Here is a 19,137-nt window from a genome sequence, read left to right as displayed (position 1 = left end):
TTTATAATAATGTATTTACATAGTGTTATGCATTGGCCTAACGTTTGCCTTCGACAGTGATTAATGAAGATGGAACGGAAGAATTTTCCTGTTATCGTATTTACTTACCTAAGTAAAATATGTAGCTTAGACAAATAGTTTAGGAAACCTAATATGTATATTAGTTTCTGATGTTCGTTATTGTTACTTATATTATAAACTCGAAAGTTCACGAATACATATGTTTGATATCCTTGCACATAAAAACTACTAAATAGGTTTAACGAAACAAGCTTGACAAGAATATAAGACACTAATATTTAGGCTACTTTTATCCATGTACCGAAAGTTCCTTCAAAACGCGGGTGAAACCACAGGCGAAAGCTAGTACTTATCAGCTAAATAAACTCTTTTATGTACACGTGCATATTAAAATAAAGTATAGGAAGCAAAGTAAGGAAATATGATTATATGACATCGTTTACTGTGATTGCGACACAGGTAATAAGCGGATATTAGTTTATGATGTAAAAGGTGGGTAGTTTTATGTTGGAAGTAAAAGCTCTTTGTGATAGAACGTGAACGAGGTAGCCGTAATACAAATAACATACACAGGTTCTATGCTTAGTGTATATGTAAGTTCAGTTACGACTTGGTAATAAAGAAAAATATTACCTACTACTTAATAAGTCTTCTATCTAAGGGTGCGTCCACATCTGGCGAATGCGCCGCGAATGCGCAGCACGCGAGCCGATCGCGAGCTGTCCGCGAGCTGCGCGCGTGCAGTCACTGCAATAGTTCGGTGCGCCTCTTTAGCGCAACTCACGCAAGGCTCGTATAGAGCGCGCGAGCGGCGCGCGATCTGCGCGCAATCAGTTCTCGCCCTTACAGTTCCGTATCAGTACTATCGAAGATGGCAGACGTCGCGCGCCGCCTGCGCGCCGCTCGCGTGCGGCGCTTAGGTCGCGCGTGAGCTGCGCGCGGGCGGCGCAGAAGCGGCGCACGAACAAAAATGCACGCGCGCAGCTCGCGGACAGCTCGCGATCGGCTCGCGTGCTGCGCATTCGCGGCGCATTCGCCAGATGTGGACGCACCCTAATGCGGTGTTCTATCTAGAGGGATATCTAAGAGATGAAGGAAATAAGGTTCTTGCTGGTTAACATCAGGTATTTGATAAAAATAATTAGTAACTATTATAGTAATCTGTGATAATAGGTATAGGTACTAAAAAAGTAATAAATTCCAATTTGTTACAGGTATGTTTAAAACAAATGTACATTATTTCGTGTTTGAATCAAAGCGCTGTAATAGGTGATTACAGCGCAGTGAACAATTACCTAACTACTAAACTAAGTAATTTATTTCCACTACAATGATCTTACGAGAGATCATACATCATAAACCATCGTACTTCGAATGAAAAATATAGTCATCTATAGATACACATCTCAAAAACTTGAAATATATCTAGACACACGGCAGTGTGTCCGCCAAGTTCGAGCAAAAAAGCGACACACCGGCCGTGGGTTATATTACACGAACCATTTCGGGCCAAATTCGACCCCCCTATAACTCAAAACCTATTTTATTTACGCACATCAAATTTCTAGTATATGTTGAGACCCCCTCACTTATCTAAAATACAAAATTTCATTAATATACCTATTGTAGGTCTTGAGATATTGACGTCAGAAAATCGCTATTTTTACTATACACTCACTGACTGACTGACTCACTCATCAAAAACCTAGACCACTTCCAATGGTCGTATTGACTTGAAATTTGGCATGGAGGTAGGTCTTTATGTCAAGGTAAAGGAAAAATCTGAAAATGGCCAAGTGTGAGTCGGTTTCAAAATAATGAAGGTGTAAATTTATACCCCTAAGGAACTAAAACGAACTAATTTATATAATATATCTTCGAATGATCGTACCGATCTGAAATTCGTTACAAAGGTTTGTATTTAGTCAAAGTAAAGTAAAAATCTGAAAACGGTCAAGTGTGAGTCACTTTCGAAAATAACGAATGTGTAACTTTGATCCACGAACATAATATTATGATAACATGTCGTGTCAGTCAGTTGGTAAATCTAGTCCATTTAGTTAATCTAGTTCATTTCTTTGTAAGAAGCATAGTGCATATTCAAAAATCTGAAAGGTAGTATAAATGAGACATTTCCTTAACTAATATATCATAAGAAAAAAATAAAATAAACAACCTCACAAAAATAAATGAAATCCCACCCAAAACAAAAATGTGAAAGACTGCCAAGTTCGATAATATGGGAATGCTTCGCCTATAAAGAAGTGAGATCTGAATAAGTACCAAGTTCCATACACATACCTCAGTTAAAAATAGTTACTTTTTTAATGTTGTTACTTGGGAAGTTTTAATAGAAAATTAAATAATTGATTCATTGCGTTTAGTAGGTTTATATCAGGGTGTGTGAAAACTTGCCAAGTAGCATCATTAAAAAGTAACTATTTTTAACTGAGGTATGTGTATGGAACTTGGTACTTATTCAGATCTCACTTCTTTTATAGGCGAAGCATTCCCATATTATCGAACTTGGCAGTCTTTCACATTTTTGTTTTGGGTGGGATGTAACTTTACTGTTCTGATTCAACATTTGCCAAGCCTTTTCCCAACTATGTTGAGGTTGGTTTCCAGTCTAACTGAATGCTGCAGAGTATCAGTGTTTCACATGGAGCGATATAAAATTTTTCCTTAACCACGACGAGAGACGATGTCACAAAGACGAGATGTCAGACTGTTTGGCTTTTAACTGCCAAAGATCTACCTATAATATAACATGCCTCCCGAAGGAACTCGTCATGACGAGAATCATCCTTCCACAGACCAAGCGTATACCAGAGCGTTGCTCAACCTTATGATCGATCGACCATAACAGCTGTTACTTACCACGTGCTCAAACTTAAAACTCCTTGTTGCAGTTCACAAAACCCACCGTAATGGATACCTACATGTCTTTCATCAACAACTTGAAGAAGGCGAAGGAGACGATCAAGACGGCCTCGTCATCACGACCGGCCTTTGCCAAGTTCCTGGACGCTATGGCTAGAGACCATAAGGGCAAGCTGTCGTTGGACAATTTGCTCATCAAACCGGTTCAGAAGTTCCCGAGCTATAAGCTGTTGATACAGAGGCTGATAAAGCATACAGGTTAGTTTTTTTTACAAAACGACGAAAATTTCTAATAAATTTCAAAATATTCTAGCTTTGTAAAGGACATTGTTCAATTTTGGCCTAAGAACCGATGTGAATATAAATTATACTATAATTTTTATTTATTTTTATATTGTTTGAAACCTATTTTAGTATTCCACGGACACTTCAAATAAATAAATTCCAAATAAAAAGTAGGGTCACAATTATTGATGCCTTATAAAATGTTTCCGTCAGCCAGTGCTGCCAGTTTCGGAAGTTTTCGGGATTTCGGTAAATACGGATCGAATTGAGAACCTACTTTCCGAAGTCGGTTATTAAAATTAGTTGGTAACACTTTATTCATTTAAATACCTAAACTGACTAGCTAGAAAAAAGCTAGTATTCTGTATAATGTTTTAAGATGGTTTTGAGCGAAATCGCGAATTTCTAGCTTGGCATTCGAGTAGGATTATAGTTTTCGTAATTGGCAACACTGGTGTACTTCAGTCAGTTTGCTAGAAGCATGCTAGAAGTCAGTTTGATTGGTTTGATTGCTTTGCGACTATCGTTTCTTTTGTGATTTTCTATGCGTTTCATGGTTTTATTCTAACAACTTTGGCTTGATTACGGACTCCGATTAGATTGCGTACTTGGTAGACTCGGCTTTGTGTAAAGAACTGGATTTTACTAGCATTTTCGGATATTGCTCTGTCTGTGATCGAATTTAGTTATATTATAATTACAACAATGGATGCAGAATATAGTATATTGTATAAATTGTGGATCTGCTGGAGGTTCTTTGGTATTAGAAAACGAAGATATACTTCGTTGCATACAACAATGGACTGTTCCCCGTATGGTAAGTGGTCTACGAAAGTGTTTTTCTAATTTTGATAAGAATGTTACTACCTACTTATGTTTTCATAAGCACACAATTTCTCGGTTTTCAAATCAATTGCCACAATTGCAAGTTACTTGATATTTACTAATGATTTTTTGTATTTATTATTACAGGTTGAAGCTCATGACCTTATATGTACGACGTGTTGGTCTGAAGCAGTCGAGCATAATAAGATGCAATGCACTGTTGGACGCAATTGTGTACTTTGTAAGAAGCTCCTACCATCAGGCATACTGTTGCAATTGTATCGTTGGGCGTAGAACAGTGGGCTGTTGTGCCCACATAATGACTATTATCTGGTATTTAAGCTGGGCGAGATACCAAAGCTCAGTTCTTAGATATATTATTGAGAAATATTGATGATTAAAAACCTTTAATTGAATATAAATATTGTTTTTATTGCACATCCTCGAAAACCTCTTTCATTGTTATTGGTAAACCTTACTTTAACTGTTAAATTATTTTGTGTGGTAATGACATTTTTAGTATGGTCTGTGCCTTCTTGGTAATAGACCGCGGGTTCGATTCCCGCCTTATGGCATGTAGATAGCTAGGTAACTGTCTAATATAAAAGTAGTATCAATCATTTAAATAAATAATTCTCCATCGTAATAATATCGATATTTTATGAATTGTGGTGAATGGAACTCTTCCATTTTGGAAACTTATGCGTTTTATCACAAATCCAAAGTGGATTCACTATATATTAAGAAACGTAACGTTGAAAGCAAAAGCGTTTAGGTAGTTGTTTTTCATAAAAATTCTAAGCATTTATGAAAACTAGTCACACGCCCCGTCTTTGCACGGTGGCAATGTAAAACCTTGGTGTAAACCTTCCTCTTGACCTACTCTATCTATTAAAAAAAATCGCACCCAAATCCATTGCGTAGTTTTAAAGATCTAAAGCATTCAAAGGGACAGACAGAAAATGCAACTTTATAAAATGATCATTGTCAAAGAATTATCTTAAACTTGACTATTTACTATCTCTTTTCCTAGTATCTAGTAGAGTAGTCTTTTCCTAGATCTAGAAGAGAACATATAGAGCTGTACATAGTATTGTTGATTTTTTGTATAGTGTAGTTTGATAATACTACTCTGATATTTCACGCAAGCTTGGTTATTTTTTATTTATAACCTCAAAATATTAACTTTTTTCGTAATTATTTTAGTTTCCTGAAGTGTCCGTTCGTGAAAACTTATTTCATAGGATTCCATATAATTTTAAGAGTTTATAGAAGTCACTTTCCATTCGAACGGTTCTTAGGCAGAACATGTATGGAGCCGGAACAATGTCCTTTCGATTATGTGGTATGGGTAGGACGACATTTTGAGGAAACCTGGACTATGAAGTCTGAAATCACCAACTCGCTTTGAGCAAGCTCAATCTTTCTCTGCGTGAGAGGAGGCCTGTGCCTAACAGTGGGATGATAAAAAGGTCGATGATAATGATGATGAATCTATAGGTTATATTTGGGAGTTATAAGAGTATTTTAACTTGGTTTTGACTTTTTCTCGAAATTCTCAAGAAATCAAACTGAGTGCTTTCTTACCCCAGAAACAATAATTTTTCATGTAATTTCTTTTCTTTTGTCTTATAAGAATCGCTCCGGCCTTAAATAAATTGTGTTCCTTGTTATTGATGTCTCTTTCCCTACAACCGCCTTGAGACAATATTTCATAACAAGGGCAGGTGCGAAATTAATTTTCTCTAAGTACATCTTACTTTTATAACAAGACTTTGAATTTAATAGCAGCTGTGCCATATTTCTTTTATATTATCTGTGTCTGTATATTAAAATGATATACTAGGAATTTCCCCTGTGTTGTGAGTGTGGTCCATTCGGGAATCGATCTCGCAATATATAGCCCAGCAGCCGTAGCTACCGACCTATACCACACCACAAAATGCATTGATTTTTAATACTTTTCTACTTTCAGACCAATCACATCCAGACCACAAACTTCTTCTAGAAGCTCAAAAAGAAATCCATGATCTACTAGAACTAATAAACTGCACTGAAAGGGAAAGCCTGGAACTTGAACAACAGCAGCAAACGCTACGGGAATTGGAGCAAATGATCGAGGGTCTATCAAATCTGGTGACCCTGGATCGAATGTTCCTAAGACATGAGATGGTGACGATGCCGTCAGCGCAGGGGACCATTAAAGATAGAGCTCTGTTTCTGTTCAGTGATACTTTGTTGATTACTAGTGTTAAAAGGAGGACGGGGACTATTAAGAAGCCTACACCGTGAGTAATTTTTAGATTAACCGATGCAAACTGTCATTCCGACCTTTATCATCTAGATTTCGTCCATATTCCCAGGGAACTCTGTCCCTGAGCCAAAGGAAAATATATACTAAATAATAATGACTATCTTCGTCTTCAAGATTCCATCTACTTTGGTGCTAAATTCATCTTAATTTCTTTAGTCGTTTTAGCGTGAATGCTTTATGTATAAAGTAATTGTCATGACTTGTTTTCTTCTTTCTATGGTATCATATTCTTAACTCTTAAATAGGTAGGCGTATCTTACATAAATGTTAAATTAATTTATTCTTGTTTTAGCACATACCAAAGTTCTATAGCGAGTCAGATGGAAGGAAACAAGTACAAACTGCTCATGAGGATATCGCTGGCCGATCTCGAAATTGTTAAAGGTAATACCCATTTTGAACTTATCTGTTAATTAAATCTGAATTTTTGAGTAGCTTTCGTTGTAAGAAAAAATCTTTGAGGTTGCAAAAACTTGCGTTGATTCGTGATGTGATTACTGAGGCAAATAATATATTTTATGTGATGCTGTACTTAATTTTATTAGAGGTTTAATTTGTTTTGAAGTGCGTAATTCTGTATAGCAATAAAAAGTAATCACCGAAAATGAGTAAGTTAACAATGAAAAGCACCTGTATGACAAAGATTGAAAAAGAAATACTCAAGACAAAAATCCACATACATCAAGCCGTGAGCAAAACCAAACAAAAAACATACCACAAAGAGAATTACAAACAAAACATGAAATACCCGTTTACAAAAAGGTTATTGGCAAAAATGTTTTATTGAAAATTACTCAAGCAGACCTCGGAAAGGTCAGTTCCCATCTTGGGAACAAACAAACGAAAATCAAGGAAATTGTTACAATTGCTTTGTTAGATTCTGAAGTAGGTCAAATAGTAAGTGCTGAAATATTGATTCGATATCAATAATAAAGTTTCCACGGCAAGAGTTCGAAGAAATAGCACCGGTAAAGTTTATGATGGAAACTATCGCGTGTACCGAAGTCGTATAAATTTTCTAGCCTCACGGGAGGAAAAATATTGTTAGTAGGTAAGCGAGAGGTATCGGCCAATATTTAAGTACTTACCTAGTATAGAGCAATTTGTTTTAAACGTAGAAGAGTTTTTGTTAAATAGTAAGCGTCTTATAGTTTCATAGAAAATTATAGGTAGTTAGTTTTTTCTAACATCTATTGCACAGATTCATTTAGTTTTCAACAGAAAAGAAAAGAACGATAAATGTCTGACATTTATCGTTCTTATAATACAACAGGATATCCTGTTTTAGTTACGAATGTGAAGTTCACATTACGTACTTTTAAAAGAGAATCATTCTGAATTTCATACTCCAAAACACCTTCACTATGGTGGAAATTGATGGGCTAGTTTTTAGTTTCTCAAAAATACAGTCAAGTTAATAAGTTTTACGCTTAAGAACGCAAGGTTAATTGTATCTTAGATCACTCTTCACAAACAACTTAATAGAACAAATATTTCAGAAACCCTACCAAATACAAATCAAACGTACTCTAATCAATCTAATACTTCTTTACCCACAGCAAAAGACGAGAACTTAAGAAGGATAATGCATGAAGTGGAAACATTAACTGAAGACGTGAACACACTGACGCAGATATCAGAGAATGTGGCTGCACTGCACACACAACATGCACAACTAGAGGAGATAGTGAGAGAGATGCTACATAACCTGAACCGACAGCTGTCGGAGAGACAGAATAGTGATACACAGCTGTGTTATATGGAGATCAGTTTGAATACTTCGTAAGTATTGGTGTAGAAAATTATTTGAATTGTAATACAACGTAAACAATCAATATGATATTATAGAATGATGGTATAAGTCGTGTTGGTATTATTGTTAAGTCGGTTATATTAACAGTCAGATCAGATAAACTAAGATCATGTTAGTGTGAAATTATCCTACAATGTAATACAGGGAATCGGGCAGGAACAAGATGAAGTTATTAATGATACAATGGATGTTAAAGGTTATAATCTTGTAATAAGTAAAAGTAATATTTTTTCCAGAAACGGTCCAGAGAATTTAACAATAATATACCCGAAAGCGGAGAAGAGGAGCAATTGGGAGGAATTAATAAATGAGACCAAACAGAAATTATGTGAGTAACATGCAATCAGTAACAAAACAATAACTGCCTTAGATAATATTAGAAAATCTATTTCCCACTGTAAAATTTAACTTCAAGAGACAAGCTCAAACTTCCTCAAGGAATCCTAAAATAAGAATTGTCAGATTTGTTAATAAAAAGTACGTTATGACAATTCAAATATCATTTCAGGTGTATACGGTCAAGAGCGACCAGCACCAGAGTTCCTGTCACCAGTTCCGATCCGCAAGACGCGAGCTGGTCTGCAGTTCACCTGCGCTGCACCTACCCTGCCTCCGAAAGGACAGTCACCTGATGTCTGGGTATGTAGTGAAATTTAGAAAGACCCTAAAGTTAATGTGCTAAAAGCTTGATACTTCGTATTATGGAATATATTTATCAAGGGTGTTCTCATTCGTGTATCTATTCTATGAAGACAATCATGTGAGACTGTTTCTCGTAAAAGTACGAGTCTTAATGTTCTTCATTTCTGATTCTTGTCATTATCAGAGCTCAAATCTCATCATTCATCTTTCTTACTTGTGTTATTCTTCTAACGCATTCATCATTTAATTCATTTAAATTCTTAATTTGCTTCAAGACGTTATCATCGAATTACCTTTGTCTTACGTCTAGCTCATTGGTTTCAAATTAATTGAAGACCAACAGCCATCAGAATCACTACAACTTTAAACATACTGACTATCAAATCATACAGTCTAATATTATAATTATTTCCTTTACTGACAAGAAAACCTCATAACATTCCAGGTATGCAACAGCGACGGCTATGTAGGCCAGGTCTGCGTGCTAACCCTCTCCCCCAAGCCGCAAGTGACGTCATGTAATGGCGTGTGCAACGCGCGCATACTGTGTGTCGCCTGCGTGCCGCCTGCGCCCGCGCTTACGAGGCAACAGACTTTGGATATACCGTGAGTTCTTTTGTGTTTTAATATTTTCCTTTGTTTAGCAGGCAATGGGAAATGGCAACTATGGGAATAAAGGCTTTACTAGAGAATAGAACCATCGGTCGTCACCTCTTCCTAAATAAATAGGTAGTTGGGATAAAAAAAGTCTTCTCTCTGACAAGTGTTGGGCTTCTGTTGGGTCTGTTGCACCGTGTAACTGTAGTAATAACCAAACCATAACCAGTCATTTAAACACCGATTTGACCAGTTGGTGGCAATTTGTTGAATGGTAATGTTTGGTTACCACCCTCAATTTTATAGTTTACTTAATTGATTTGCTTTAATGTTTCAGGAGCACGAGTTCGTTGAATAGTACAAGTTCAGTAAAACCCGGTATCAGTATATCTGACCCTGATGACAGTTGCAAAAACATACGACTAGACAGGTCTGTATATACCTATATTCTTGTTTCTGATCCTTGTTCGTAGTTTGATCATCATCATCTTCATTCTTAAAAGTAAATAGCTTCTATCACATGCATTTTTATAGTTTTTGGAAATTATACAAAGTATTTCACATAGATGCTTTATACTTTATAGTATCCAATGATTCAACAACGAAATCAAATTAAGCATAACGATCAACATTCAGAATTAATCTTACTGGGCTAATATTTTACCATCAAAAATTTACAGCTCATCATCAAGCGACGAAGAAGACGATGGGTCTTCAACCAGCGAGAACCAAGACGCTCAATCAGAAAGAAGTCAAGAATCTGCCACGATACGCCTACACAGCAGCCTGACAGCCAGTTTGGGCAACCATAGGACCACTTTAACGCCTAACCATAGCAAGAGTTTGAGTACACCTCATACAGGACAGAGTATACAAGTGCATCCTGTTATGAAGTCCAGTTCAAATCCTGCGGTGGATAAACAGGCTATGGGGATTAATTCTGGTGAGTTTGAGTTTTCTTAATCGTCTTCTTCACCTTTTGTAGGACATATTTTTTTTGGTATTTGATGTCACAGTATAATCTTCTTTTATACCACCTACCTTTTAATTGTTTTAAGATTCACAGTAATAACTTGTTATTAGATTCTCTAACTTTTAAATGTCTTCCAAATTCTCTAGAATCATTACTTCTTTATAGTCAACTATCGTTGTTAGCCTTTCTCAGGGTATCCGATTCTAGGCTATTGTAAGTTTTGTGTCTAACTGTACGTGTTTCTTTATATGTATCCCATTAATTATTTCACATATATATTTCCTATTCCATCGCAACTTAGTAACTGGACGTGCCATGTTGGGTAATATAGACTATCGAAATAATTACTTTTGCATGAATTTCTGCGCTTTGTTTTTCTCGCTATTTATGAAGCTTCTAAACTGGTTAATCAGGTATAATTGAGTTAAAATCAGAGGCTTATGTAGCGTGATACACAGCTAAATATTTTAATGACTATTGATATAATTTATTTAGTATAAGACACCTAAGTCACACATACAATAAATCATTACCAGAAAACTGTTAATGACATTACAATGCTTTGCTTTGCCGAAAACAAACGCTTCATTTTCAACACTACACAAACCAACTACAAAAGCACAATTATCACTTTTATCTCCAACTGAAGTGACTTTTCGAAAATTCCAGGGACTCTCTCATCACCAGCCAGTCGTCAATCTTCAGAAGACAGTGGTACTACTGCCAATCAGCCTACGATGTGGCTTGGCACAGAAGATGGATGTATACATGTATACAATTGTTTGGATAATATCAGGATAAAGAAGAATAAGGTTAAACTGCAGCATAATTCGGGGGTTCATTCCATTGTGTAAGTTTATTGTCTTTTCTAACGGACACCTGGGTTTGCCAACCCGTAATATTTAAATTATATTTCGGCCAGCAACAACCTTTAGAAGGTCTATTAATACTTCATATCTTTTCCAGTTACGTGGAGGGAAAAGTGTTTGTCGCTCTTGGGAATGGCGATCTAGTCGTTTACTGCCGAGATATTGGTAAGTCTATAATACACATAAATTCCTAGATACCAGCTAGCTCGACGATACAGATAATTAGAACAAAAGATGATCAATAGGTTGAGGGAGAATCAATTTGGATTTCGAATTCATGAATGGAAGAGCATCATCATCATATCAATCTATTGCCGCTCACTACTGAACGTCCATTCCCGGACTAGACACCAACGAAAGAGGCCTACAAAATTAAAACAACGATAAGTCTAGCCAGTCCCAAATTACAGAATTTAAATGGAACCATTCTTTTGTTCTGTCACTGTCATTTGTTTTTCAAATACTTTGTTCATTATTCCCAGACGGCTCGTGGACGGAGCGGTCGACGATCCCGGTGGGCACGGGCAGCGCGCCGGTGAGCAGCATGCTGCTGTCGGGCGGCAAGCTCTGGTGCGCCACGCACGCCTCCATCAAGATCATCAACCCGCATTCACTGCAGGTGAGGGACTCTAGAAGCTTCTATACACTGTACTTGCTCTGTTAGAGCTCGCGCCGGTGAGCAGCATGCTGCTGTCGGGCGGCAAGCTCTGGTGCGCCACGCACGCCTCCATCAAGATCATCAACCCGCATTCACTGCAGGTGAGGGACTCTAGAAGCTTCTATACACTGTACTTGCTCTGTTAGAGCTCGCGCCGGTGAGCAGCATGCTGCTGTCGGGCGGCAAGCTCTGGTGCGCCACGCACGCCTCCATCAAGATCATCAACCCGCATTCACTGCAGGTGAGGGACTCTAGAAGCTTCTATACACTGTACTTGCTCTGTTAGAGCTCGCGCCGGTGAGCAGCATGCTGCTGTCGGGCGGCAAGCTCTGGTGCGCCACGCACGCCTCCATCAAGATCATCAACCCGCATTCACTGCAGGTGAGGGACTCTAGAAGCTTCTATACACTGTACTTGCTCTGTTAGAGCTCGCGCCGGTGAGCAGCATGCTGCTGTCGGGCGGCAAGCTCTGGTGCGCCACGCACGCCTCCATCAAGATCATCAACCCGCATTCACTGCAGGTGAGGGACTCTAGAAGCTTCTATACACTGTACTTGCTCTGTTAGAGCTCGCGCCGGTGAGCAGCATGCTGCTGTCGGGCGGCAAGCTCTGGTGCGCCACGCACGCCTCCATCAAGATCATCAACCCGCATTCACTGCAGGTGAGGGACTCTAGAAGCTTCTATACACTGTACTTGCTCTGTTAGAGCTCGCGCCGGTGAGCAGCATGCTGCTGTCGGGCGGCAAGCTCTGGTGCGCCACGCACGCCTCCATCAAGATCATCAACCCGCATTCACTGCAGGTGAGGGACTCTAGAAGCTTCTATACACTGTACTTGCTCTGTTAGAGCTCGCGCCGGTGAGCAGCATGCTGCTGTCGGGCGGCAAGCTCTGGTGCGCCACGCACGCCTCCATCAAGATCATCAACCTGCATTCACTGCAGGTGGGGGTTCTAGAACCTTGAAGTTTTGAAAACTAGTGAAAAATTCAACGATTGGTAATACTAGACTGAGAAAGAGACATAATTGCCATGCATCTCCTGCAGATGAAGTACAATTCTGGAAAGAGCTTAGTCTGAGGAAAATGTGAAACATAGATGTTCACAGTGTGTTTTAATTGTTTTTCATAAATAGGGATGCACTACGATTTTCTCGCAGTTGGTTTTGTATCTAAAAAAAGTAGCTTTGTGCATCGTTGAAGAATTGGAACAGGCCTTAAACATTGTCTTACTTTCTGATTTTAGGTGGACGAAACATTCCAAATAAGTTCGGAGACGAAGCCGATCAGCCATATGGCAGTAGCAGGTGGTACGATATGGTTGTCACTGCACAATGCTGCCCAGCTCCGATGCTATAACTCCAGCACTCGTGAGCAGTTGGCAGAAATTAATATTACTCCACAAGTTACTAAGATGTTACATGGTAAGGACATTGCTTCTGATTCCAAGAGAAATCGATGTACAAAATCATGCAATTGGCATCATTGCTTCTTCATACTTTAATGGCTTTTGAAATTTTAACTAACAATGTACATTTTTGTACTCTAATCATAACGCAGTAGCTTACATTAACTACAATTTTACCAGGTCTGAGAATAACGAGGGGAAAGCTAGGTCTGTAAACGCAAGATATAGAGAAACAACTATTAATTATGATAAAGCTACCGTGCAGGTTTTTGAAAAAAGACCTTTTTTTTTGTGTCTGTTACTAGTGTGCCATGAGCTCAGTGCATAAAGGACAGCAACAAGTGCATTCATTTTCATCATTTTAGCGATTGCTTAGCTTTAACGTTTTGAATGTTTCTTCTCAGCATTAAAACTTTTGAAGTTATTTTACTTTGTAGCGTAGCGGTTGTTACCAGGTACAGAAAGGTTCACGAAACATGACCACTTTACAGAGGACATTTTAAGGGTCCCTCAGAATTCCAGTTTGGGAAGCTTCCTGTCTTCGTACACGCACATATAAGCGCCATTTATGGTCATCTTTCGTGAACGGCACCACTGTAACTGCACTTAGGTCACGTGCCCTACAACCATTATGGCAAAGCTACAGTATATTCTGGTGTTACCAGGTTGCGACGACATAATCCGTCAGCACAAAGCCGCGTGTTTACGCGTGACGGCACTGCTGGCACATCGTGACACGCTGTGGGTGGGCACGAGTGCTGGTGTGCTGCTGACTGCGCCGCTACACAACTCACCTAATGCCAGGACTGGGGTGTTCACTGTGCCGCATCTTACTGGTGAGTTGGTACTCCATATTACTAAAACTAAATCAGCAAATTAACTGTTTTCAGTAGTGTCACTACAAGTGAAACTAAAGAAAAATCCTCTAATAGTCCTACCTCAGGTTTTACAATTTTCTTTTCAAAGTACTTGAAGAATAATTTGAATACGAACCTTTATAGTACACTCAAAGTGCACAGTATCGAAACCATACCTACACTCTACTTGAGAAAATGATTCTTTACCCACTAGGCCACCACATAAATAAACAATCCATACCTTTTTATTTACAGGTATTACCTACGGTCATACCGGGCACGTGAGGTTCCTAACGATAGTCGAGAACCCAGCCGCACAAAAGCAACCAGCAAAGACAACACAGACTTCACTCAAGACGAAGGCACTAAGTCGCAGGTCGACAAACGCCGAGAAGCTACAAAAACAAGCTGAACCTACTCAAAATAATAAGGAAACTCTTATCATTTCTGGTGGAGATGGACACGAGGACTTCAGGAGTTCTTCCACGACAGAAGACGCAGGCAGAGAGGATTCGACCAATCACCTACTACTGTGGAGAGTCTGAACAAATTTCACGGCCTACAGGGTTCTAATATTGGACGCCAACCGCGTCGAGGACTTGAAATTGACGTTTTGAATTCTACGAACGGATCACACGTCAGTGAAAGCCTAAAGGTTTTATTTTTTAAATGTTTTCGTCAATGAATGTTAGTATTATTCCAGCTTTCATTTCGAAATGTTGATGTATGTTAAAAATATAATAAATCATTTTGTGTTTGCGCTTGTGAGCGTGATATGAGATTATTAACGTTAGGACATGAAATGTCACATTTTATCAGTTTGCCCCAATGTATCAAAATTAATTTAAACGCGCAGTATTATTAAATAAATTGGACCATCTGTATAATGGCCTGTTGCGTACCTTATAGACGTTTCTATCAAGTGTTTTAGAACTATTTACATGTATCCAGCCCATATCAAGACATTTGTGTCTTTATAATATTATCGTTGTCTGAGTAGTAGTGAAATACTGTTTTAGGCTATTGAAATAATGACAAATTTGTGTACCTAAGGGACTTTTAGGTCTTCTAAATTGTTCATTACTTTCATTGTCATAGCTTTCGTAATTTTCGTTACTCGTGCTTACTAGCTCAATTTCGTTTTTCACTAGACTTTACTAGAAAAACTCGGCTTAAAAATATTCTGTACTCAAATCTGCAAGAAGATTTTTGATGTCTAAAATTAATTAAAAATCTAGACTGATCTCTTCGTCTATTTAGGTGTAATCTTTAGAACTATCTTTTAGATCGAATCTTTCTTATTCACTTTTCACGGAATCTTCTAGAAAGTTGAGAAAGTAATCAGGGGTAACTTCAAAAATGATGTTTTCGAAACCAAAATCAGAACTGCAACCTATATTTTTCTCATTTAGATTAGAAATAGGTATACAACTGTTATTCCGAATGTACCTTGCCACAGCATCGAAAATCTGGTCAAAAAAGAGATATATAATTTTGTGATTGCTCAAAAAGTTTTGTAATGTTACCTGATCTGACAGAAAATGAGAGCAACATTTTTTTAAATAGGATGTTTGGACGATGTATCCTATATTTATAATATTGCAGAATAATAAAAAAGTCGCACTAACATGACTGTGTTTTATTTTAGTAAGATTTGTGACTAGTGAGAATTTATTATAAACAATATAAATATCAAAGCTACTCATGTTTTGTTTTACTTTTACTGCTATTCGTATTTGTATCTACCTTCATCTGAGAGATCTAATATTATTCAAATTCATTTACCTTCAAGTTTATAAATTACTAGCTTTCCGCCCGCGGTTTCACCTGCCTCCCGAGATAACTGCTTCCCGTAGCCGGATAGTAACAAAAACTCCTGGCTCTAATCTACCTCCCTACCAGTTTTCAGCTAAATCGGCTCAGCCGTTCTTGAGTTATAAGTGGAGTAACTGACACTACTTTCTTTTATATAATAGATCATCTGTGTGCAAAATTCCAATTTCAAAATATATGCTTTAGTTATAAACTAACCTTCATAGTGAATCGATTGTATATTTGAATAAGTTTTGTAGTTTATTTTAAATTGTATTATTTGGTCAATCAGTAAGTGGTAAGTACACAAAGCAAATTAATGAAGCCATGATAAACAATCTATATTTTATTTGATCAGGTCACAGACACATTTTTATAATTGCACTATTAGGAAATCACTACCTACAGATTAAAGTTACACCGAATTCCATAAATATGTACCTATATCATTGAAAACATCTAATGACAAAGAGTTCTAAATATATTTCTTAGTTACATTTTTCTGCTACGTTGCTTATAAAATCTTGAAGATAATCTTTGTCGCCGGAAATTTGATTTTTCTTGCCCCTACTCACAAAGTATGGGTCCATTTGTAGCTGAGCTGCCAATTTCTTTAATATAGTCCGCCTGTCTCGATCGTTATCATCAATTTCCCGTTTTACTTTGCCTCCATCATTTTTAATCGTTATCAAATCAATTGCAGCACAAATTAATTCCTTGGCTTTAGCAAATTCCTCTTTATGAGCTGAAGACGTTCCGTTTTTAAGAATGTCAATATCTTTTTTACCTCTTGCGATGTAATATGGATCATTTCGTACAGATTTGACGATTTCTTCAATAGCTCCGCGTCTATCCCTGGCTGCTTGCTCCAAACTATAATTGATGTAGTATTTCTTACCCCTCGATATATAATAAGGGTCATCAGCTTCGGCTGAAGATCGACCGGTTCTTTCAACTAAGATATAATTTGGCTCATCAACGTACATTCGGTTATCTAGCACAGTTCCCGGCTCAGTTGTTTGTCCATGTAATCTGCCCGATTTTACTAAATTACTCCTACCTCTTGAAGGGCCATTAAATAGCCCAGAAAGTTTGTTATCTCTTCCTCTCCCAGACCAAAACGAATTGGGATCAGCATTACTCTTCTTCAGCCGCGAGAGATTCTCGATATCATCTTCAACGGCATTGATAGCGTTAAGAATTGATTCTTTCAAATCCATTTTACGGATCCAATTAGGTTCTGATAGCTTCCGCCTTCCTCGATTACCCCAAAATGGCTCCTCTTCCCGTCTGCCTCGGTTGCCCCAAAAGGGTTCATCAGTTTGTCTTCTTCCTCTATTACCCCAGAATGGCTCAGTATCATCCCTTCTACCGCGATTGCCCCAAAAAGGTTCGACGTAATCACGCCTCCCACGATTTCCCCAAAATGGTTCTTCTTCACGCCTGCCTCTATTTCCCCAGAATGGTTCATTTTCTGTTCGACGTCCTCTGTTGCCCCAGAACGGTTCCTTTTCTTGCCTTCTTCCTCTATTTCCCCAGAAAGGATCATCGTCTGATCCTTCAACTTCTAAAGAATTCCGACGACCTCTTGTGCCCCAGAATGGTGCTATAAAGTCATCTCTTCTTTCTTTCATATATTTGAATTCTTCAGACGTTTCATCGAAGTCTGAGCAGCGTTCGCAAGATTTCAGAGAGTAGCTAGGATAGTCGACAGGGAATCCATACATGTTTTCTAGAGAACTATCACGTCTTCCTCTGTTGCCCCAAAACGGTTGTTCTTTCATCACTTTGTCATTAGATTTAGGAAACTTTTGTGCATTCTCATATTCGTTGTCATATTTTGTATTATAATAATTGGGTTCATTACCGATTTGCTTTTTACCTCTATTCGGCCAAAATGGACGATCGTCATCGTCATTCAGAGATCTTTTAATGCGTTCATTTTCAGGTTTATCTTTCAAAGAACTGTGTTTCTTGTGGTAGGTTTTAAATGATTTAGTTTTATTAGCCTTGCCAAGAACGACATCGGTGGTTAAAATCAGGACGAAGAGGAGAAAAGTTTGTACTTTTTTGCGCATTTTGTTAGAATCTGAAAACAAAAGCTATAATTAGTTGACTATTAAAGTTCCGATTAGCTCTTTTAAGATTTTATGTAATATAAATCTGTTTTATAAGTTTAGAATTTTACAGGAACTGATGATAAGTATTAAGTCGAGGCACACTTTGCACTTGATGTAAATTTTGGGAAACATCAAACAAGGGTTGAATTGTATGAAAATATCAGATTAATACGTTTATATTCAGTTTAAGAGGTCCTTTGTTCGAATAACGAAATATATTATGTAAGTATATGCAATTGTTAAGAATTTATGCAAAAAAGTTTATAGCTTAAAAAGAAATAAGAGAAGTATGTATCCTAAGGGCTGAAAAACTGTGTGCATAGGAGTTTGAAAAAAAACCCAAAGCATATTATTTGTCCTTATATTTATATTAGTTCTCAATAGTTAAATATTGTTTAAAAGTATTTTAACTACAGCGTGAATCAAGGAATTGGTACCCTTTACCGATAGCAACTTATAATCAAAGGGATAAATGAGGTAAGCCAAATATATTACCCCAAATAACATTATTTAAGAGTTGAAATTACTGAGAAAAATTACTTTAAGCTTAGGTTCTTACTACTAGAAACCAAGCAACCCACAAGATAAGATAAAGTGCTAGACAAAAGGAGGTACTCACATAGATTTTCCGGTTAACCTTAATACCATGTTTCCACAGCTTAGATATCAGAAGAGGTACTGACTTCAGGGTTGTTCCTTCGTTTCTGAGGACTGGATCCACTGGACCCCGCTTTTATAAAGGGAAGGAGTGTAGGCGAATTCCCTAGGGGTGTCGCAACTAATTTTTTCGTTTGTCCCCTTGTGTTCCAGCGGGAGTATGTGACTGTTATTAAATTAAAACAATGCTAGTTGCGTATTGTTCTCGACTTCTGTTAAGGGGTCAGTTGTAAGGTTTGTTTCTTCAGTATATTTTTTTAGTATTTTCTTTAGGAGTATCTTGACTAGAAGAGATTGAGTAATTTTATGAAAGTCGGAAGACTAGGCGTATGCTGTAGTTTTGGACAATGTCTGTTATCATTTGGTTAAAATAATTCTTTGGACTATAATCTGCTTCAAAAGGCTGAC

The 19,137-nt window shown here is 37.7% G+C and overlaps 2 protein-coding genes across 3 annotated transcripts in view; one reads left to right on the top strand and one right to left on the bottom strand.

Moving 5' to 3' along the window:
• Positions 1-15,767, top strand: part of LOC124640548 (rho guanine nucleotide exchange factor 17) — a 120,652-nt gene extending 104,885 nt beyond the window's left edge. For both annotated transcript variants that reach the window (XM_047178341.1, XM_047178340.1), the window contains exons 6-20: positions 2,934-3,162; positions 5,990-6,302; positions 6,621-6,712; positions 7,888-8,110; positions 8,378-8,469; positions 8,650-8,780; positions 9,229-9,389; positions 9,718-9,810; positions 10,061-10,323; positions 11,023-11,203; positions 11,320-11,387; positions 11,705-11,841; positions 13,122-13,299; positions 13,949-14,119; positions 14,396-15,767. In XM_047178341.1, coding sequence (XP_047034297.1) covers positions 2,934-3,162; positions 5,990-6,302; positions 6,621-6,712; positions 7,888-8,110; positions 8,378-8,469; positions 8,650-8,780; positions 9,229-9,389; positions 9,718-9,810; positions 10,061-10,323; positions 11,023-11,203; positions 11,320-11,387; positions 11,705-11,841; positions 13,122-13,299; positions 13,949-14,119; positions 14,396-14,685 — 2,622 coding nt within the window. In that variant the 3' untranslated portion in view covers positions 14,686-15,767. The remainder of the gene's footprint in view (positions 1-2,933; positions 3,163-5,989; positions 6,303-6,620; positions 6,713-7,887; positions 8,111-8,377; positions 8,470-8,649; positions 8,781-9,228; positions 9,390-9,717; positions 9,811-10,060; positions 10,324-11,022; positions 11,204-11,319; positions 11,388-11,704; positions 11,842-13,121; positions 13,300-13,948; positions 14,120-14,395) is intronic.
• Positions 15,768-16,318: 551 nt separating this feature from the next.
• On the bottom strand, positions 16,319-18,769 carry LOC124640859. The gene is made up of 2 exons (XM_047178795.1): positions 18,692-18,769; positions 16,319-18,041 (listed from the first exon to the last, which is right to left on the bottom strand). The coding sequence occupies exon 2, from the start codon at positions 18,028-18,030 to the stop codon at positions 16,441-16,443; it is 1,590 nt and encodes a 529-aa protein (XP_047034751.1). The 5' UTR covers positions 18,031-18,041; positions 18,692-18,769; the 3' UTR covers positions 16,319-16,440.
• Between the last annotated feature and the right edge of the window lie 368 nt (positions 18,770-19,137).

Source organism: Helicoverpa zea, chromosome 21 (genome assembly GCF_022581195.2).
Source record: "Helicoverpa zea isolate HzStark_Cry1AcR chromosome 21, ilHelZeax1.1, whole genome shotgun sequence".
In the NCBI taxonomy this organism is placed as follows: Eukaryota; Metazoa; Arthropoda; class Insecta; order Lepidoptera; family Noctuidae; genus Helicoverpa; species Helicoverpa zea.
This window is presented reverse-complemented; position numbering and strand designations above follow the sequence as displayed.

What these genes read in the sequence shown, in the direction of transcription:
- LOC124640859 (XM_047178795.1), bottom strand. Translation starts at nt 18,030, where the DNA reads ATGCGCAAAAAAGTACAAACTTTTCTCCTCTTCGTCCTGATTTTAACC.